The following is a 22,681-nucleotide window of genomic DNA, read 5'->3' on the forward strand; positions in this document are numbered from 1 at the left end:
CCGCCTCCCTGCCCCGCCGCCGAGGGCAGGAGCGAGGTCCTGCCTGCCTGCCTGCGCGCCCGGGTCGCCTGCGCTGACTGAGGAGGTGACTCGGACGCACCATTATCCCGTGAATCATCCCGTCGTCATTTGTCAAGGCTGGGAGAGAAGGAAGAGGGAGAGAGAGGGGGAAAAAGCCCGCACGCTGGGGGACGTGGAAGTTGCTGCCTCCGACGCTGACATCGGTTTTCCTCCTTGAAGATCTCCAGCGGGCTCTTCTTGGTGCTTTTTTTTTTTTTTGTTTTAAAGTTGATTTTAAGCCATTTAAGGTATCATCAAGATGTCCAGCAGCGTTCCAGCTGATATGGTAAGCCTTGCACTCCTTATTTAATAGTATCGCTACGGAATAACGTTTATTTCGGCCTGTTTTGGCAGAGAAGATGGAAAGAAGAGGGGCGTGGGAAGGGAAAATAAAAAAAGATCCCGGTTACACATTTAAGGAACAAAAAGTTCCCAGCTAATGCACACACAGCCCGCTGGTTCTGCTTCGCTTTTTGGTAGGGGAGTGGGGAATCCGCAGCGTCGCCCGCCGCGCAGGGAGGCGAGGGGGGGTGGCTGCTTTCCCTTACCTACGGCAGATCCCATCCGACTGCTCCTGCTCGTTTCGCTCTTCAGCTCTGCCGAGCGTTTGGGATTTGGGGTTTTTTGTTGTTTTTTTCGCGGGGGGGGGGGGGGGGGAGAGAGAGAAACACGAAGCAGAGCGTTCCAAATTATTTGCTCGAGCCGGTGGGTTTTTTTTTTTTTTCCTTTCTTTCTTTCTAAACCACCTGAAATTTAGTCTCAGCCTTCTTCCTTTTCATCCCTCAAACTTCGCTTCGTTTCTTACCCGACGCTTTGTCTTCCGATGTTGATGGGAAGTTAATCCCTTCGCTTGCTGCCGGGTCAAGAGCGAGAGCGAAATTCTCATGCACTTATTTACATAGCGAGGTCCTTTGTGCACTAGCTGCAATCTGGACGTTTTTCAAGGGCACTCCTAGTACTTCTTATGGCGGACTGTACTTCAGCCTGCGTTGAATACTCGCCTCGGTGCACTTAAAATAGGAAAGTATAGCAGGGCATGAGGAAGGGAGGGTGAATCAGGTCTGCTAAGTAATCTTTCGTTCAGCATGACTTTCCCCATTTGTATACAGTTCCATAAATCAATGGGAAAAAAAAAAGTTGTGGCTGCAGTTTGATACGTTGGATCTTTATTCTTACAGCAGAATATTTTCACGTATCTCCCCACGACTGTTTACACTTAAGGGTACTTTTTTTTAAAAGCAGCAGGCTTGTCCCTGCTTTTTTTTTTTTTTTTTTTTTTTTTCTCTCTCCAGGATAAAGTTCTGTTTTACGAGTAAAACCTGCCCCGGTAGTGATAACAATAAAACCGAGTAGCCCTTGTTTCAGCCATCGACATACAATTAATGGTGCATATGTATGACGAATGGGCTGTTGAAATAATGGTATCCTTTAGTTGCTTACTTTCAGTGTTTCCTTCACAGCTTTTGTACTGCTGTCAAAATGAGTGACTTCTGCCAAAAAAAGCAGAAACAGTAAGATAGAGAGGATGAATAAACATGGTTTTAAGCTCACATTTTTTTTTTCTTTCCCCCTCTGCCTGTTTCAAACACTATAAATGAATTTTTCCTCCAGAAGAAAAGGATGGTGAGGAGACTACTGCCTCTGACTTTAAACCCTTTCAATTATTTTTCATATATTTGTTTTTAGGGTCTCTTTGGCTGTTGCATCACAGAAACCCTCTCTCTTATATCACAGAAATCCTTAGCCTGTTCTGTTCACAGAAATCCTCTCCTTAGCTGTGGAGGGTTAGATGCAAATCTCTTAGTGCTGCTTTTTATATTGCCTGGAGGAGTCCCTTGATGGGTGGCATGAAGCACCCCTCTTGCCTCTCGCCCCAGGCTGAGTGTGCTGACACCTCCACACTACCATACCTCTGGGTCCTGCCTGCCTGCTGCCACTAGGCTTGGAATGTTTGACGTTTGACATTTTATGCAAAATACACCAATTTTAAGCTAGGTAAAATACTATGTTGTTTCTATGAAAACTATTTCATTCTGCTATGATGTAATGAGAATACCACTGATGGGAATAGCTAGGCCTAGCGATGCTCTGTTTCTTCAAATCAGGAAGGAGCTTGTTATACACAGTAATGTTTAAATACTGAGTCATTACAAAAACATTTGAATGAAGATGTTACCGATGTGGGTAGAATTTAACTGAATAAATAGACACATTCTGGTCTGTCTTAGGATCGTTTTGTTGGGTTTCTGCATTATTAGCTGCAGCTTCTCTCTGAAAGTCTGAAGTGCGTCGTAGAAATACAAGTACAGATAATGAATATTACTTTGTAAAAAGAGCACTTGGAAACTCATTTGGGGTCTTCTTTTGCCACCATTCTCCTTATTTCAAAGGACCTTTTTCTGGAAAGAAAATGGGATTATTATTTGATTGCTCTTTAAAGAGGAGCACTTACCAGGCTGTCACCTTGTTTATATATGTTTTTATTTAGTGTAAGATTTTGCAGTTTGCATTTCTCCTATCCGCCCACTGTGTAATTTGCATTTACCAAAAAAATGATTTCCCATCTCTGTAGGAGTTGGCATCGGTGTGATGTAGTGTCATGTTATGAAGACTCCATCACACTTAGTAAATCTGCTGTGAGTTACTTAAGTGTTATAATAATTATGTTTCAAACTGTTTATGTCAGATTCATGAACTAACCCTCTCATAATAATACTAATAATAAAACTATTAGAATTGCTGCTGCTTAAAAATGTGTTAATTTGTCTTCCTGTCCCACCTTTGAGAAGGATCTGCTATACATAAATTCATAGTAAATTATCAAATCTTCAGAAGGCTTTGTACTTCTTTGAGGCATAGTTCGATCCAGCCTCTTTTTCTCTGACGTTGACTTCTTTCCAGAACTACAGCAGATTTTACCAGCTACCCATTTCAACATCACTTCTTAAATAATTTACACTGTACTTTATCATTTGCATTCCACTAATAAGTTGGATAGTGACACACCATGTTCCAGGTGTTGTAAGTTTGTGGTGCATTATTCCTTAGCGATGTGTGTTACTTACAGGTTAAAACTCCACTTCTGGAATGAAACCTGCTAATACTGACCTCTCTACTTGAGTAGTTCCATTAACTTAATTAGGACTAGACATGTATGGGGCAGTGGTTGAAGACTGTACTCCATATCTAGAGCCTAATTTTGTTTAATTTTTCACATAAGCACTGGCGATTGTAGCAGCGACAGGGCATCTCTGAATATGTTCAATAATTTCATCAGGTAATTTATCAGTTTTACCGTTTGGTAGCAGCTAGAGTTTGACTGTGAGTAACAGCAGGGCTGTTTGCAAGTTGTATTTCTTTTGTAATAATAAAGAGACATGGAGTGATTTATGGACTTGTGGAGTTTAGCAGACTGGTTTTTTTGAGCGGGCCAAATGAAAATGGTTTGGTATTTGTTTAAACACTGTAGCTCACTACTTTAAAACAAGCTATGAATAACCTACACTCAGTCCAGAAGTTATTACTCAATTGAATAATCCCCTTTATTTCAGTGAAGTTACCACGAGAATCTGGGAAGCTGCGTTTCTGTATTCTGTGTGCCTGTGATACTTCTCCTTACAGATACAATTCTTCAGGGATCTTAGAACTTCACAGTAAGGGGCCTGTATGACTGAAAAGTATTACAGTGTCTGCTGTTTTCCTATATCAGTGCATTTTATGTAGGTATGAAAAGGCTCTGCCAGCACTTTGTTCCTGGGCAGTTCTTTGAGTGCCCTCTAGGATATGAAGTCTTTCTCTGCCTGAGTAGTAACTGGGAGTTATGCCTTTGGCTCATGGTGGGTTTTTTGTTTGGTTGGTTTGGGTTTGGTTTTTTTGGTGGTGGTTTTTTTTTTTTTTTGAATTGGATAAACAGCAGGACATTGAAATCTATCAAACAGTTAAAGGTTTTCAATTTTATTATGCACAGCTATTGAATCCATACACTATACTTAAGAGATGTAAGTGATATGGGAGAGATTATTTTTTGTAAAACTGAATGTTTAGTACGAGACTTTTGCAGACATGCAAGAGGATGGAGTCTGTGGTCTAAACCACTTCTATACATGGATAGTGTTGGAAGGGGGCAGCAGGTGGAAGAAGAATAACAAATAGAAACACTGCTCGGTTCACACCTTGTTAGTGTCAGCGTCTTTAGTCAAATGTGTATGGGTGTGTTCTTTTTTAGGAAATTTAGCATAGGTGGTGATGAACAGCTTAATGGTGGACGTGTAACTGATGCTACAACAGCAGGGGAATCTTGGCATCCAGGAGCAAGGTTCAAACCGGAGGGACTCAAAAGGAGTAGCTGGTTATATGATAGCTGAGTTTTGTTGTCCATCAGTCTAAACAATTCTTTAATTTAAGAATAGTAAGTGCAGTATCATTATAATATGGTTGGAACGTAAAAAGAAAATATTCGTTCACTCATAGCATTTGAATGTATCAGAACAAAATGTAAGAAGTTATGCGTCTCTTTTCCTCTGTTTTAACTGCTTTTCCTTTTGCTCTTAGTAGAACTTTTTTCCTGGTTTTGAAAATTGTTGTATCCCTAGTAGCCTTTGTGCATATAGTCCTAAATTAGTCCCTTATGTGTTTTTTTTTTAATAATAAAGTTCTAATTATTTCTCTGTGGTTTTGTACCTCCCGTGTTGAAAGTTCCAATTCATTACATTCTAAGATAAAAATAGCTTATCGGGTTTTTCTGTATGGATATTTTTTCTTTCCTTTTTTTGATTTTTCACTGTTTGCTGATTGGAAAGGATAGGAGTATCCTATCCTTTGTCATTCTCAGTGTTTTGTTTTGGGTTTTTTTGCCTCCTTTTGGAGGAGGAATTGGTGAGATCTGTGTCAGAAAGAAGAGTTTGAAGAAGCTCCTTCCTCACTGGTTACATATTGAGCCAGGCTTTGTAGCATATTGCAGTGTTTCTTGTAACGAGATGAAGAACCTCCTTCTCTTATCTGCAGCAGTGGCCAGGGATAAACTTGTCAAAGCTTGTCAAAGCTGATGCTGAATGTATGTATTTGGATATATTACAAAATTATTTGTATTTATCAATTCCCCCACCTACCCACCATTTTTCTTCCACAGATTAAAAAATGTCTTGCCTATTTATCTAATAACCAAACAGAAATAACTTAGTAATGACTGGCATTGTTATGTATGACACTGTAGTGGAAATTCCACAGCATCCTAACACATTAAACATACTCCGAAACAATGTTTGCATGTCCTTCATCTCATTTTCTTCAGGGATGAACAGCTGTAACCTGTGGATGAGATAATGATTGATATTTATGCTGGGCCTTGGTGCAGCACTGTATTTCAGATGGAAGCGTAGGCTGGCAGTATAAACTGTTTCTTCCTTCCTGCCACCCACCCTTGTTGTTATTGTTACCTGAATTGGTTTCTCTCCACTTTTGTTGTTTTACTCTATGAAATGCTGGAGGGGATGTGTACTGAAGGACATTTAACTCCTCCCTTACTTGGAATGCTGGGAAGCCAGCGGTAGCTGCTGGCAGGTTCCAGCAGGGCTGAGGCACAAAAAACAAATGCTGAGTATCTGAGTATAGCAAAATGATCACCCCTACAGCAGGAACGTGTAATTCTGCATGTTACGAATTGGCCAGATGTGATCTGTGGGAACTGGATAGCTTAGTCAGGACCTGAATGGGGACAAGTTGCACATCTCAGATGTGGAATTAGGGACAACTTCAGGTACCGGTAATCTGTATTTCACCTTGGAGCTTGTGACTGCTCTTCATGCATATCTAAACTTAAAGTTTAGATCATTCAAGGCCCATAACTCTCTTGCTTGGCTTGGCTGAAGGCTGTAGTAGGAAATTAGCCTGACTGAGTGCAGTCCTTGCAGCAGACTTGGTAAGCAATACTTTTATGATACTGTAAACAAAATGACTAAGGGCATGCTTTTCTGTTTTTTAACTGAGAGTTCTTCCTAAGTACAGCTTCTGTGAATGTTGAAAGCCATGGTGATGGTATATGCAGTAAGTGGGATTTACTTGTTTTGTATTTCTGGTCAGTCAGCTTTGTTTCTTAGTAGAAGTCAGAATGTAAACTTTTGGTGATGTGTCTATATATGCTTATGCAATACTGAGCAGGATGGAGAGCTCAATTCTGACTCAGCCTGTGAGTGCTACTCTAGCTTGCAGGAATCCAGAAATATCTGGAATGTGACTAATCATTCTTGTGGTTTTATGTAAAAGAGATAGTACAGCTTATTTTCAATCTTTTCTTTGTACAGTATTGGATCCACTAACTTGGTTATTTCGCATTCTAACTATGGTGAAAGGCAGAGCTGCTGATCAATACTCTTTTCCATGTTAAGTCTGTTTTTGCAGCAATTAATTGAGCCTACTGAAGTAGCAAGCCTTCCCTGCCACAATTTTGCATACGTAAACTTTAGCTCACCATAATTGTTGAAGGGATATGACTGAGTGCAGGGCTTTCATTTTAGAAGCTATTGAAAATGAGCACAATGTCAATGAGAAATTTTAACATCATTGCTCTTACATCAAATCTAAACTCTGAGACCCCAGATCTTCATTAGTTTTAACATAATTTAGAGGTCTGTCTTTTGAAATTCAGCTGTTGTTAAAAATTACCCTGTAAATTCTCCTAGAAGGACAGCCTTGTAATTTTTGACAGCTTCTGTTACACATATGTTACAGAACATCTTAAAGCAATGACTGGAACGTTTTTCACTTGGTATACCTCAAGACAAATTTAAATTCACAGATGTACCACTAAGTGTTGCAAGCAATGATAGTGAGGAAATACTGAGGGAAGAAAAGAACGAAGAATCAACACCCTGCAAGAACTGTTTAAAAAAAAAAAAAGAAAAAAGGTTGCTGAGACATAAGCTGAGGTTCTGCAAACAGGTTTTGCCGTTCAATACTATGGTTTTTCATATCTGAAAAGAAATTTGAGGGGGGAGAAAAGTTGCTAACAGGCTTTCAAAGAATGTAGAGAAAATTATTTAGGAGGCCTGAGAGAAACACTTCAAGAACAAGTTAAGGCCTTCTTACCTGTAGGTCTGCTGGCCCTCAAAAGTACAGTTCTGCAGAAATACTTCAGTGTTGTTGCAGCTGAGTGCCCTTACCTATTTGTGGAAATTTGGTGTATTTTGCAGTCACTAACCAGCACTGTGTTTAGCTCCTTGACAGAGGATAAATTTGTTTCTGCTTGTAAACCATCCACAGTGAAGGGAATCTCGTTTTGCATTAAGACTCTGCAAGTATGTTGAAATTTGATTAAAAAAAATGTAGCATATATTTTCCACAAAGAGAAACTTTGTGTAAAATGAAGGCTCGGCAGATTACACAGTTGTGACACTGCCATCAGCATCTTGTAGTTTTTTTGTGCTTTCTGTAAAGAAACTTGAAAATAGCTTGCCAGTGACAGGATTACATTTGTGGGTTTGTTTTGGTTTGATTTTTTTACTTAAAATTATTTGGGAGATTCAGTTCAGAGTTAAATGGAAAGTTAGTGGCAGAGTTTAGCTGAGACTTTATTCCATGATACTGTTGTTATGGAGATGGAAACAAGCAACAAATGCCTTGAGTTTTATGTATCCCATCTAAACTAACCAAGTGAAAACAGCGATTCTGCCTAGGAGTTTGGTAGGTTTGTTCTACTAACCAAAAAATGAATCTGTGCCTTAGTGGGACGTAGGTATCAAAGTGGTACTTCATGTTCAACAGCACGGGGATGTAATCTGGAAATGTTTGTGTTGGTGTCTACCTGCTGTGACGGTTTTGGTTTCTTTGGGGAGCTGGCACAGATTACCGTTCAGGCTAATCTAATTTATGTCAATGGCTTGGACCACTGCTGAGGAACAAAGGTGGTCTTATCCTGGAGTGCTCTTTAGCTGCAGCTGAGGATCTGGGTTTTAATCTGTGAATCTGTTGGCAGTTTGGATAGGAATGAAAGTTTAGCTTTTTTTTTTTTTTTTTAAGGGTGGACCTGAACTCTTCTGGATGCTTTTCTGTGATTTTCATTATGCAATATTTGCTGTTTCATGTTGCATAAGAAATTCTCTCAAGCACTCGATAACAAGTATTTAAAAATAAACACAAGGAAACTAAATGTGTTTTTTTCTTTTAGAGATGGAAAAGAACAATGTGTTTCATCTGAAAAAGAATAGTACTTCAAAGTCATATATTGTAGAACTGGTTGGTATCTCCTCAGTGGAGTTATGCTCTGGTAATGCTTTGTGGTCTGGCAGAGATTCACATCACTGTAATCTGTTTCTGATACTTAACATATATTCTAGATGGTACTACTTAATCTGTCTCCAGAATCTGACATATGTTTTTAATACAGAGAAATAATGGATTAGTGGTAAAATAGTGAAGTGCAGTGTTAGTCAAAAGTCTTGCGTAGCTGGGATTGTAAATTTAGGATTCTCTTCTTAAAGGTAGATTAGTGCCAATCTACATGTGAATATATGTGGCACATGCTAGTAAGCCTCAGGAAAGTTATTATAAATTTATATTACTATAAAATAATTCTTCTAAAATAGTAGACCTTTTCAGTATTTTTTTTAAGATTAAATAGTGTCTAACATTTTTCAGACATGCTTATCTTTTACATACTGTAAGGGACTGACTAGAAGCCTTTGTGTGCTTATAAAGCCTGAAATACCTGGCTGCAGTATTTATTTTTTTTTTAATTACAGAATTCATATTTGTATGGGCAGTAACATGAACATCAAAATAAACTTAATTCTTGGGATAGTGTTCTGTGGTTGTATTTTATGCACATTACTTAAGGCATATTAAATCTGAATATTTATGTCATTTTGCCTGTGAGTTAATATACTTTTAATCTGTGCAAATGACTTGCACTTCGTAACAGCTGTATGATAGTGAAAGTTTAGCTCTCACTTCTGAAGCTGGGTTATTGATCTGTGATGGAAACAAACTTTATAGGACTTGCATGTTTTAGTTATTTATACTTTGTATACTTGTAAAGCTACTTTTGGCAATAAAACCCGAACTGTCAGAAAGCTTTGTTAAAAGATTTTTAAGTGAGGGGAATAAATACCCATTCACTAACTCCATACGATTCAGTAATAATTAAATTAACGTGAAATCACCCACAAAATTAATAACTTCCAATACCCATATCTCAGCACATAAATGGTGAGGAGGGTGTGTGTTTATAAGAATAATTAAAAACTGCTCTCTCAATAGAATTGTGTGCTCTCTCTTAGGAGGACTTCCCAAGTTTTCACTTGAAGTAATTTTCTGGATTTTAACTGTTGGACTGCAATGTCCTATATTGAGCAGATCTAATCCTGGTGCAGCATCATGTGCCATTCTGTAGCTGCCCCTCAGTAGCTGCTCAGCGTGTGTAGTGCTGCAGGTAAATCCCTGCCTGAGGCTGGCCTTGCACTGGTTAGCGTGGTTAGGGCGCTGGCATCAGTGATTTGGCTGTTCTTGTGAACGCTGAAGGAGATGCATGGCTTTCCCTGTTACACAAAAGCTCATGGTAACATTTCTTGGAGTCATTTTAGTTTGACTGTATCTCCAGTCAGGAACTCCGTGTTTGTCCGGCATGTTACTTTTTGGCCATAAAAATGTATAGGGATTGTTTGTCTTGAATATTCAAAGATTTGGTACTAAAATGTGCTGTAATGTGTGTTCTTTATGCTATTGGTTTCTAAGAAAAGATAGTTTAAAAAGCACCTTTTTAATTTAAAGATGTGGTAAGTATTTTATGTGAGTGTCAGCTCTATGCTAGTTCACTTCAAGCTCAAGTGCAAAGGAAGAGAAGCTTTTATCTCAAAAAAAACCCAAACCAAACCCAAAACAAACAAACAAACCCAAAAACCCAAACCCAAACAAAAGCCCAAAATGTAAAAAGGTGCTAGTGAGCATTTCTAGTCTTCTGGACACAAGACGATGGCTTTAAGGTACAATGTCAGATCTGGCACAGAGAGAACAGCTTGTTACTGAGAAATTTGACTTTGTCTTGAGGATCTTGTTTTCATAGCTAATGGCAGGATGATTTAGGAGCTTTTATTAAAGAGAAACTGCAACTGTGTTTGATTTCAGTCTACTTATTGCCTCTGGCCAGAAGAGTTTCATACAAACCAAGATTTCATGTAAATCTAGAAATGAGTAGATTTTTTTTTCCAAATTACATATGTTTAAAATTATTCAGAGGTTTAAGTATCCATTGTAGTGGGTGGAATGCTAGGTAAACTGTGAGCAGGATTATGATGAGGCCTCCAGTGAAGGTGTCAGTGGGTATTTGCAAAATTGTTTTAGCTTGGAGATGGTTGCCTTTGAATTGTGTTTGTTCTCACTAAGAAGGGAGTCCTGTAGAAGGTAGTTCAGGGGAAGAGTGAAGGTGCTTGGAACAGAGCAGCAGCAGAGTCTGGTGATGGGCTCTAATGCTTCTTCACTAGCAAGGATCTCAAAGATTCTAATTTTTTGAATTCATTGTAAAAAGGAGGGTTGAAGCACATGGTTTTGCAATGATCTGTCATCACTCACCTGAGCTGGGGTGATGGGACTCTTTAACTTTTTCCTTTTCATTCACGGGAACGAAAATAGGCCCTGTGTGCCCATTTCTTCTGCTTTGGGGATAGCCAGGGAAATCCTTATGGAGGGCTACAGTGCAGGTGCAGAATGCTTCTTGTTCCAGCGCTCTGATGCTGGCACTTGATGATGCCAGCATATGTGCTCCTCGCGCTTACTGCAGGAGGTAAGTAAGACTTGGAAACATTTTAATGGGGAATCTGTAAAGTTTTGATGGGGATGAACTCCAGAGCCACAGCTATATCTTTCCCTGAATTGACTGCAAAGAGTGTAAAATCTCTCTATAAAGAGCATGGCATTTCTAAGATGAGGTTGTCTCTTTATTTCAATAGAGATTTGTGGCTTTTAAGCAAATACAGTTTCTCTTGTATTTTTTGCAACTCTTGAGTATGGTGTATGTACCATAGCACTATTTATGTCACTCACATTAAGAGGGAACTCTTCCACTTGTAAAATGAAGTACAAAACTGGCTGTAAATACCAGGATCAAGACTGTTTAACAATATTTATCCATCCTGTGGTATAAATGCATAACTGTCTCTTCTTCCAGAACCACGCACTTTTTCCTCTGTCCTTACTCAGCACCTCCTCATTGTTCAGAGGCTGGATCAGTGCCTTACTTTCCTGTACTGCTCAAACTTTTCTTGGAAGATAAGTCATAATTAATCTTGTGCCTTCCTGTGATAACTAGTCTTCTTAACAAGTACTTAACACAAATCCATTTATTTTTGGAAGATCTGTGAGAGAAGAGGTTATTATTTATCAAAAATTGTGCATGCTGTGTCATATAACTTCATCTAAGTATATGAAGTTACTAGACATACTAGACAACTCTGCAGCAGAGTTGCAGGGAATGAAATTTTACCATTTGAACTGCATCAGAAACAAAATTCAAGCAAGATCAAGATTTTCTTTATTTTTTAATGACTTTGTATATTTTAGTTAAATGTTGAAATTTTTCTGGCCAGCTCTGCTCTGGTGCATCTTCAGTGCGTGTTGGTCTTGGTTGTTCGGAGCAGTTGTATTGCATGACTGTACCAATATTTGTGCTCTCTGCTGATGCAAAGGTTTTATTCCAGAAGACTTGTTGTGGGCTGTGAGTTAATTAAAATGATGCAAAAGTCAATGAAATATTTATACATTGATAGATGCTCCCAAGAACATTAGGAGAAAGGTTGTAACTGTATTTGTTAATGAGTGGTAAAAAACAAGTTTTGAGGCTAATGCTTTAGGGGACGCTGGTTTTCATACCAGCTTTGTTGTAGGGCTATGTTAGTGTTTCTTTCAACTCTTACTATTGATCGAGAATCACATTATTTTGCTGAAGTGTTTTTGTTGATCTTTCACAGAAACTGAAATTCTGAGCACTTTATTATCAAATACTACCTTAATATAGCTGTCAATCTTCATGCTATCACTTTAAATCTGAAGCAATCTCAAGAGAAGAAAACAAATCCACAGCAGTTTCCAGTGTTCAAAGATGTGGGGATTTAGTTTTATTCTTAAATTATCTCCCTCAAATTCTGTATTTATTTTTTTTAGGACATGAAATGTAGGAAAGACAGCTTGTCCTATCCATAGGGCACAGAACGATTATCAGTCAGTGCCTTTATCTGCAAATGTGCTTAAAAAAAGAAAAGGCAAGCACCAAAGTGAATAATTCAGAGTGCTGACTAATGCCAGATAAGGTGGAGTGAAGGTAAATAGTTTCCTGCCTTTTATAGTTGATTCTGCTGCTGCATATCAGTCCTGACTTTGATGCTTAAATAAGTGTCCTAGGTTATGAATTTTATTTATGATGAACATGTGGTTAGGAGGTGATTTTGTTCCCCTTTGTTCTCTTCTGAAAAAAAAAAAAACCCACCCCAACCCTTTTTGTTTTATCTTGTAGTTCTTAGCATATAGAAATGAACACCAGAGGGAAAGAAAATTGGTATAGTTAGTGCCTCTATTAGTACAGTTTCGAAGTTTTTTTCTTTTACTAGACATTGTGTTGCAGGAGATGGAAGATTATGCTTGAATAAACACAGCATTTTCTGCAGTCTCTTGTATCACATAATAGCATAATAATTTTTCTTGTAAAATCAGATTGTAACGTGTTCCAAAAAATGGGATATACTTTTTAGGAAGAACCATAGCTCTTTGTTGTGGCAGTTTGAAATTTCGTACACAAAAATCACTCATTCAGAATCTTAAAATACAGTAGTCCTGTATTTTTGTTCTGTCTTTAGCTTTGGGGTAAAGCCAACAGTTGTTTTGTGGTGTTCTACTGGAATCTGTGTTGGCTAACCCTTGGGTGTCTGTGGAGCTCTTGGGATGGGGAAGAGAAATCTTTTGAATTGTTTCAAAGCAGTTCTTGCGAGGTTGCTGGGGAAGATAGCATTCACTTTCTCTTGCAGGCATTTTGGACTGCTGTAGCAGTTTGTAGGATGGGTGGTGGTAGCAGCTGAAAGGAGTACAGAGAGAAGCCAAATCATGATTACACAACCATCTAGTGACAAAGGTACAGGCACTGAGCATAGCCGTGTCAAAGCCTTCAGGCTTATTTATGGCCAGTAATTTGCTGTACAAGCACCATGGGCAGCAAGAAACAGTCAAGGAGTTGTCATAATTTCCTCTTACCACACATTAGGTTTTATACTCTTAGTGATTAAATTACATTTATTGAAGTTTTTAATGTGTCAGATGATAACAGGTTTCTGATGAAGGACATCCTCACCCTTCCTCTGCCTGCCAGACACAAACATATCCAAATCCATCCCTTAAAACTTGTGTTTTCAGTGTTGGTACTGAATGGAAATAGAAAAGCAGCGTGTGTTACTTTGCTGGGTGGAAAAATTAGAGATGTGTCTGTGTAAACATTATCTTGCCTCCTGGCAAAGGTAAATCTTGCATTACCAAATATATGCTCTAAAGCAATAAGGCTTCAAAGACTTGATTTGGTTGCCTAAACATGGCATTTAGTGCCAGTCTGCACATGCCAATGTGTCCAGGATGGCCAGAGAGAGCAGGCAGCCATGAGCCATGAGTTATGGCAGACCCATGCCCGTCGGGAGGAGCAGCTGCACTGTATGGGGGGACTGCTTCACCACGCCTAAAAATAGCACTTGATGTCTATGTTTAGGTAATTCTTTTGAGTTCTTGGGGCTTTGTAAAACCTCATTTGCAACACTTTCATACTGCTTTTTGGTAGGTTGTCTTTTCCTAGCTTAAATTCATTAGGTAGTGCTTAAAAATTACTAAATATTTTAATTTACAGTAAATCAGAGTTCTTTGTTATTTCCTGTAGAAAACTTTCACATCTATAGTTGTGAACACTGCAGTAGAAAGAAAATTTTCCAGCATTCACAATTCATTTTCTTTCCTTTTAGCATAGCAGATCTTCCCCTAATTACAACTATATAGAAATTTGAATACTTGTAGGTGTTCTACTGCTTGTGGTGGTGAAGTAGGTACAGTGTGATTGCAGATCTTTGCCAAGCGTCATCCAGTCTGAGCTGTTGCACACAACCTGTTAAAAAGAAGAAAATGGAAGTTTATGCATCTTGTCACATTGAATTTAAAAGTAAGTTAAGTTACCAAACAAAATTTCTACACAACTGGGTTAATTTTGAAAACTGTCTGAAGTCCTTGAAAGTGCATTATCCATCCTCTTTAATTTGTTGTGTAAAATTGGACTTGATCGGTCTATTCTAAACATCACAGCAGAAATGCTGTGTGGTTTTGCCTAAGTGTGTGTAGCAGGAGAGAAAGAATACTGCCTATACAAATGCTATATTGTTTTAATGATACTGAATTTTTTATAATGGAGTCTTGCAAAGAAAGTCAGATATGTTGGGGGTTTTTTTATATATTAGATTAAAAGAAAGAGGCTTACTACTTGAAGCTTGACAGGTCTCTCTTGACATTTGGCCTGAAACGTTTGCAAGATATTTCATATCCTTGGAGCAGAAATTAATATGAGTGGGTTGAAAATTTATGCTTACATAATTAAATAATGAAGATTCTTTGGCATTATGTAAGATATTAATGCAGGGAAGCTTGTTATCATTGCCCTAGTAAGGTTTCTTTTGTATACTGGAGTAAATTTCATACCTGTAATTTGATAAATACATTTTGCATTTATATTTTGGAGGGCAGCTTTTGATACTTGTGCATTGCTAAAGGTTGAGTTACAGATTGAATTAAGCCATTATGCTTTGTTTCAGGTTAGCACTTTTGTTTTGGCTCAATTTAAGTTTTCAAACATTAGTTTTGTGTGTGTGGTGGGCTTTTTTTTTTTTTTAAAGTTAAGGTAGAAATTTAATTATCATAAATGAGACCTTTCCAGTATAAATTGTTGTAGTATTTATAAAAGAGGAAACAATATCCAAGCTACTTCATGATTACCTTGAAACAAACCATATTTTGTCTCTGCGTGCTTGAAGGCTGCATCTTATTTTGCTTAAAAGCTTCAGATTTTGAGGAATTTCATGTAGACGAATCTTTTTATGGTAACTGTGTAAATAGGTATATATCTAAATATAGTCTTCATTCCTTTGTCAAGACTAATCTTTGCATTTGTGCTTCTAGCAGACCTCTTTTGGATGGCTACATTTCATTACTAAGGGATCGATCAAAAATTTACAAAGTAGAGTTGATAAATTGGGAACCCTCGAAATAGCAGTTGACCCGAAGAGTCAGATTTTTTTTATTTTTTAAATAATTTTTAAGTATAAAGAAGCAAAGAACTAACAGCCCAGAAGTATATTCGTTCAACTCCATCCATTTTCTGCTGTGGATACATGGGCTGTTACACTTTATAATACAGCTTCTATTTGTGGATCAGTGTATCACGATTGTTGAATGCAGGCAGTTTATTCAAAAGACTTTTTTTGTTCAAACTAAGCTGACAATGATCTGTAGGATAAAGCTGTGACCTAGTTCTGGATTTCTGTGCTTTGGAAAGCATTATATTGTCAAATCTGTGCACATGTATGTCTTTAATTCTCTTTCCTTCTCTATGAAGACGGATGATTAATAAATTATTTTTAGGTTAATAGTTGCATATCTGTGAATAAAATGTACAAAATAAAGAAGGTCAGCCTACCTAACTCATGCTGGCTTGGAAATAAGTATCACGCATGTTTGTAGCAGCAGCATGCTACGTGTACGTAGGGAGAACTGACTGCCTAATCTGTAATGATGGGTATTTGAATTTTGTAATTTTAATAATGTTCATGTTTCTTTTTCAGGAATGGTTAAGTCCCTGTAAGTGAGCAGATTTAGTAGTAAGACATACAGATATTATAGATTTTTAAAATTAGAATGAAGAATTGCAGTTAGCACTTAGGTTCTGTGTTTTGCTTTGCTTTTAAATTGGTGAAATATGGGGCTGTGCTGCTTTTAGTAGTAGCTTGACCCCTCATTGATCTTGATTTTTGTGGCATTGAACTTCCTGGTTAAGAGTTCACAGGACTGACAGACATTTAGTTGCAAGTTTTAAGGCAAATCCCTAATATAAACCAATGTTTTCTGAGAAGATACCTTTACTTTTCCCTATAACATGTGAAAAGGTTAAGACTTTGATTTATAAAGTAATAGAAGGGAATTATACATGTTATTTAAAACAAACAAATCTCCTTTCTCCCCAGGCCCTGTGATGTAAAACGAAGATGATGGAATTACTCTTTTCTCTGTGAAAATTGGGTGTGGTGGCATGGCATTACATGCCAAGGGAGTATATATAGAAGGCAGCTTGGTGGATATATGAAAGAGGGGAAATTTTGTAGTGTTTGGGGATATTAATATATCAATAACAAAATAGTTAAGGCATGCCCTTAGCTTTTGCTTGGCATGCCTCTAAAATTTTTGCTTGAGGTACAAGAAGGTAACCTTAAAACTCCTCATTTTTCTGAGCATGGAATTTTTTTTTCTCAGACAGCAGAAGCACAGGATAGGATATAATCTATAGAAGCACGGGTTTTGTTCTAAACATAAGTGTATATACTACAATAAATGCTTGGGTTTGTTTCATCTGAGAAATATTCCAAGGCTATTTAAATATTGTATCTCAGTTACATTAAAAATTATATTTGGAGACTGAAGCAAAGACCAATTTCATAACCTGTGCCACCATCTGTTAAATGCACCAGAAGCTTTTTTTTTCCTGGGTGGGTTTAGCCAGCTGTCCATTTTGCACTGTTGCCTGGATGGAGGCGTGCATTTAAGAGTAACACAGTAGGCTTTCTGTGAGTTGACAAAAAACCTTTTTATTTTGATCTGAGACTCCCTTAACTTGTCTGACACTTCCTTATATTTAGTCTCTGGCTGAGGAATGTATTTGAAACCTTTCCCCTGTTGCACTCCTCTGGCCTGTGCTTTCATCTTCTCCCACTTCGGTCTGGAGCTGCTCCACAGGACAAGACATGTGCCTTCTTACCAAACCCTCTGCGAGGCATGTGGATGTATTTGCTAGCGGCAACCCAAAGTCCATTCTAATCCTATTGACATCTAACTCAAGCAGCATTTAGTTAATCTGTCTGGCACTCTCCTTTCTTTATCTGACCCTGTGAGATGACACAGCTTTTTGTGACTTTATTTTCTTTTAAACGAGTGTTTCGGGATGGTAATGCAGACCAGTAGAGTTTACTGAAATAATTTTCCATTTTTAAATGTTGTCTTTATGATAAATAAGACCTATTCAATAATGGTGTCAGGGTGACCTGGCAGATTTTAGTGTTATGTTGTTATTATGCTTAATTATAATTTATATGAGGGCTCTTGACACAAATAAAGAATGTGGTATTTACAGTCTGGGAAGAAAATTGTTGCAGGTCAGTTAATCATTCCATTCTGCTGTTCAGTTTGCAGCAAAACAACCTGTATTCCGAAAAAAAAAAATAAATTGCAGAAAATGGTTTAGATTTAGAAACCAACTCTTTGCTGACTGCAGTTCAGAGCTGGCTTTAACTCTAAACCATAGTTTTAGAAATTCATTTTCTGACTTCCACAGGAGTTCTGCTTTTTTAAAATTGTAAAGTAATGCCCAAGTAAAATCTGGCTGAAGTCAGTTGAAGAAGCTACCTGAGGCAATGCACTGTGTTTTCTGATTTGGATTTCCATGAAATAGATTGTGTGCCGCGTCTGATCACTCACACTTAGAATGGCAAAGCTCCTTCCATTGGCTCACTCTTATTCTGTCAGGTTGAGACTGTTGGGTTGGGAAAGGATTTGGCTTCACTTCATGTGGAAATCCTTGTTTGTTTATTCTTCATCACAGAGTTAGCTAGTGGTGTCTGCACCACTTAAAAGCGCAAAACCTCCAAATTCAGTGTTCTGTATGAATACCCCAGTATATTCTCATCCTGTCCAGCTTCGTTTTCTGATCTTCTCAGAACAGCAGCACTCTGTTTTTGTGCAGCTTGATGGAGTAGCATTTTGCTGTGTCTCTGGAGTGTAGAGAAGCATATGAAATGGGAGTAAGAATTTGTCACTATTGTATACAGGACATCTGTGCTACTAATTAAGCTATGGTATCAAAATATTTGAAATGCTTGCTTTTCTTATATGCATGTGTCAGTTGGATAAACTGAACCTGACAATTAATTGCATGCAGTCTCTGCTGTTTGTACATGGGTTGCTTTGGCTTAACTTTATTGGCCCAGCTCATCAGAGGCTTATTCTAGGAAGATCAAGGACCTCAAATCTATGCTTTTCAAATCTCCTTTGCCCTGGCCGTTGTCTTCAAAGTCTCAGTGGAAGCTTTGTAGCTAAAACCAGGGTATATAAGGTGATTGCAAGACAGTCCAGTTCCTGGCAAGCGGACAACCAAACCAAGCACTTAATGCCTTCATTCAAATGTGCTGATGAACCAGTGGACAAAACTGTGCTGTATTTTGGCAATTCAGTTTCTCCCTCTCCTTTCCCATCTAGTCATTATGTCTATACATGACTAGCCATTTAACACTTGCCCTCCGCTGGCCATGTTCCCATCATGTCCTTACAGTAGGATTTAGTTAGTGGTCATGTAGCCAAAAGAGGAGTTGGCCACTGAGTGATTTGAGGGAGGAGTAATCTACCAGAAATTACCCCAAAGCTTTTCCATATATCCGGCTTAAAACCACTCATCTGATGACGTTAGGTTCACGAGATCTGACCCCAGCAAAGGGGAGAAAGTGGGAGCAACCCTTTCATCAATAGGCTGCATTCATACAAGTTCAGATGTACCAGAAAGTGCACTCTCTTTAAGAAAAGACAAACTAGCTGAATGTTAGAGATCCAAGCATGCTTACATTTATGTAACCACCAAGGTACTGAGACAATGCCAGTCTCCAAGTAGGATCATAACAATGAACATAGCTCAAAGGATTAGTTGCTTGTCAGGCAAAATACAAGCACTCTTAATTTTTTTTTTTTTAATTTTATTTTGTGAATTGAATATTAGTAGTAAAAGGCACATGGATACCTAAAGTCTTAATTTTTAATAGTTATTGCTGCTGTAAACTTCAGACAGAATTGAATAACTGAGAGAAGTTGGAAATAAATTTCATTTTAATACCTTTTTGATGCAATATTTACTCAGTCCTTTCTCACATTCCTGGTGCTGTATTTGTCAGATATTAATCTCCCTACTGGTGCTGCTTTGTGGGCTGGGGAGGGAAACAAAATCAGGGGAACAGTGAGAAATCTGTAGCAATAAAAATCCTTTGGCCTGACAGAGGACATGAGTTTTTAATGAAGATATAATGTGCGTGTGTGTGGGAGGCACTGGAGATGTTAACCTATTCCTGTAAAATGTTTGTTGTTGTTGTTTTATTTAGCCCTTCAGCTATCAGTTGTAGTAATAAGGTAGTAGTATAAATTGTTAAGGTAGAATAAAAGGTTTTCTTCCTTTTTAACTGTTGGAGTCTCATTAAAATTTGTTATAGTTCTATATACAGAGATATTATTCTATGCCCATAATAAATTGTTTTTCTAGAACTTACTAGTTGGTCTTAAACCTGTTGGTGAGGCTGACAAACATGGTGTTTGAAGCTCTACTCAGTTTAGCAGTGCCTTGATACATGGAATGTGTTTAATACAAATTATATTCAAATACAAGAAAATCCGTATTTATAGATCAGGAGTCTTAAGGCTAGAAGAGACCTCTGAAGGTTGTGGAGCCCAAAGCAGAGCTAGCTCTGATGGTGGCTCAAAGCAGGGCTAACCTCAAAATTAGATCACGTTGCTCAAGCCTTGTCCACTGGAGTTCTGACTGTGTCCAAAGATGATGATTCCGCCACCTCATAGGGCCAGAGCTTAAACACAGCTCTCTCTGCCAGAGCTTCAGCTACCTTCACTGGGAGGGTTCATCTGCTTGTGCAGTGGGATTTCCCTTGCTGCAGCTTGTGACCATCAAGATGGCACAAAATGCTATTAGATACTGTAGCTCTTTGAATAAGAACTTGCAACCAAACTACATCAGAATTCCTTGTATTTAAAAGTCTCTAAATGATTGACTTGAAATTTGTAGCAGATAGGGAGTTTGCCTGTGCGTAGGAGTTTGAAGAGATACCTGTGAGGGTTCTTTTTTCAAAATAACCTATCATTCTGCATGCCTGATTTCTCTTTGTTAGGTATTTACCCTCATCCATAGATGGAATGGTTGTGATTGCATAGATTTTATTGGAAAATGGGGTTAGGGGAAATACCCCCAAAATTGTTCATCTCGGTTATTTAGATGAGAGTAGGAAAGAGAAAGTAAACTTATTTTGGAGGTTAAGAGGGACTTAAAAATAGCAAGACACTTCAATTAAAAATAGATCGCTAAATAGGAACAAAGAAAAGAATTCTCCTCAAAAGCGAAACAGGCTCTTGTATGTTGGAGAGGAGCAGTTGATAAGATTTTTGTAAGGCAAGAGCAAGAAACAAGGAAAAGTTTATTTTCTTTTTGTTGTTGTTTGTAACAGGAAAAAGTATTTTAAAAACATATGCACGATGTTATGTTCTCCCTTCCATCTTTTTGGGTCAGAAGTTAACCTTTTGTTACTTGCATGTATAGTAACCTGCGTTTTGTTCACTCTCATACTCTGTTTAATGTGTTGGGGCTTTTTTGTTTTTAACTTTATTTTAAGCATTCGGGCTACTGAAAGAAACAAACAGAATAAGGGAAAAAGACACTATCAAAATGTCTTACTTAATCTGAATGGTGTCAATGATACTAAAAGAGGGGGGAGGAAGTGCAAATTGTGTTTAAGTTGTTCTCTGAAACACTAGATTGCATGTGTTTCATAAATTTTTGAAAACAGATACTGCAAGAGAGGTTCTCATCTCTGAGGTATGCATCCTGGTGGAATTTGCTACTAATTGGTGGAAAGGAGGAAGATCATCTGGAAAAGAGCATTGCTTTTTGCTTTTGTTACAGAAGAGGAAAGGGGAATCAGTTAGTGATCTTGTCCCTGGCTGGGCAAACACTTCATGTGTGCTTCACTATCCTGTGCTTCACTGTGGGTGCTCCACTTGGACTTCCATGCTGTTGCTATACCTTGCTATTTGTATATAACAAAGAGTCTTTTATTTGTGTATCTGTTCCCATGGCTGTATTTACAAAAAACCCTTCAATTTTCTGAAGTGTGATGAAACACAACTGCCATTCTTAGTGACCATCTTAGGCCATTGGGACCTGCGCTCCTTTCATACGGATAATGTTACATCAAATGTACAATACCTCTATCTCCATATTGTCAAGCAGTGTCATCCCCGCAGCAGGTTGCAAAATTGCCAAGTAGTATTTTAGATATGTGACAGTATTTTAGATAATGTTTTTCACTTTATGACTGTTTGTGTGTGTCCATTTTGCTATCTTAATTTTAATACCAAGAGTAAACAGGCAATGAGTCAATGAAGAAAAGCATGTTTATAGTATCTATGTATCAAGGGAATGTGAGTGACTGCATATACCTGGCAACTTTTTTAGTCCTTACAGATTTACAGGAAAAAAAATTGCATGCCTTTGGTTCAAAGAAAGAATTTCAGTACTGGATATAAAGTTATGACATAAGAAAACACCCTAAACCCCCTATAAAGCTTTGTAGACTCAGTAAAGGGTTTGGGTAATATTCTAGGGAAGTGAAGCTTCAGAAGATCTTAATTTTAATGAAAATGACACTATGGGGTTTTTTTCTCCCTTCAGATATAAGCCATAAAGAGAAAAGTTTATGCTGTTTTAATGAATTTTAAAAATGACCTTTTTGTAATCTGAGTAGTTACGGGAAGAAATAATAAAAAAGCACAAAAAATACCTTCAAATCCCAAATCACTTTCTGAACAGATATTTATTCCCTGCAATATGTTTGTCTTTCTAAACAGATCCAATGGTTGGTTTATTAAATTTACATTTAATTCTTGGTGCCAAGAGAGGATTATGAGTAAAATGAGAATAATTTTTAAGTAGGTTTATGTACCAACAATTGGAAACATTCTGATAAGACATGACTTTTCTTCCCTGGACTTTTGCCTGGCCTAAAAGCCCTAAAATTCCTGGTCTGGTTGTGGGAAAAGCTATGTTAATTCATGTATAATGTAGACAGCCATATGGTATGAGAAGAAACAGAGCAAATTTTTTTTTTTTTTAATTAGATAATGGTGGAGATACTGTAGACTACAGCATGCTACAGTGCCAGCTGGAAACTGTGCTGTGCCCCTTGCCAAACAGCTGAAGCTTCCCTTTTCTGAGCTTTCTTCATCAGGGCTTTTTTACAAGTTCTAGTTCCTCTAAGCACAGGGATATCCATCCTAATAATTGGGAAAATGAGTAGATGAGTGAGTAGACTGGCTTGGTTAAACAGGGAACTCATGGTTGGATCATTAAGCTTAAGAGGTAGTACTTAATGGTTGGTTTCCTGCCTGCAGATTGGTTACAAGCAGACCCGCAGGGGTCTGTTGTAGGACCTAGATTATTTAGTATCTTTATCAGTGACCTGGAGACGGGCTTATTAAGTTTATGAACACCAAACTGCAGGTGCAGTTGACCTGCTTGAGAGCAGGGCTGCCGTTC

At 38.0% G+C, this 22,681-nt stretch overlaps 1 protein-coding gene across 1 annotated transcript in view; it reads left to right on the top strand.

The window, feature by feature from the left end:
* Positions 1–6: 6 nt before the first annotated feature.
* UBL3 (ubiquitin like 3) overlaps positions 7–22,681 on the top strand; it is a 60,410-nt gene continuing 37,735 nt past the window's right edge. Inside the window, exon 1 of the mRNA XM_035900328.1 lies at positions 7–346. Within this exon, the coding sequence (XP_035756221.1) occupies positions 320–346 (27 nt within the window). The 5' untranslated portion in view covers positions 7–319. The remainder of the gene's footprint in view (positions 347–22,681) is intronic.

This window comes from Egretta garzetta, unplaced genomic scaffold (assembly GCF_000687185.1).
Source record: "Egretta garzetta isolate BGI_Z169 unplaced genomic scaffold, ASM68718v1 scaffold40, whole genome shotgun sequence".
NCBI lineage: Eukaryota > Metazoa > Chordata > Aves > Pelecaniformes > Ardeidae > Egretta > Egretta garzetta.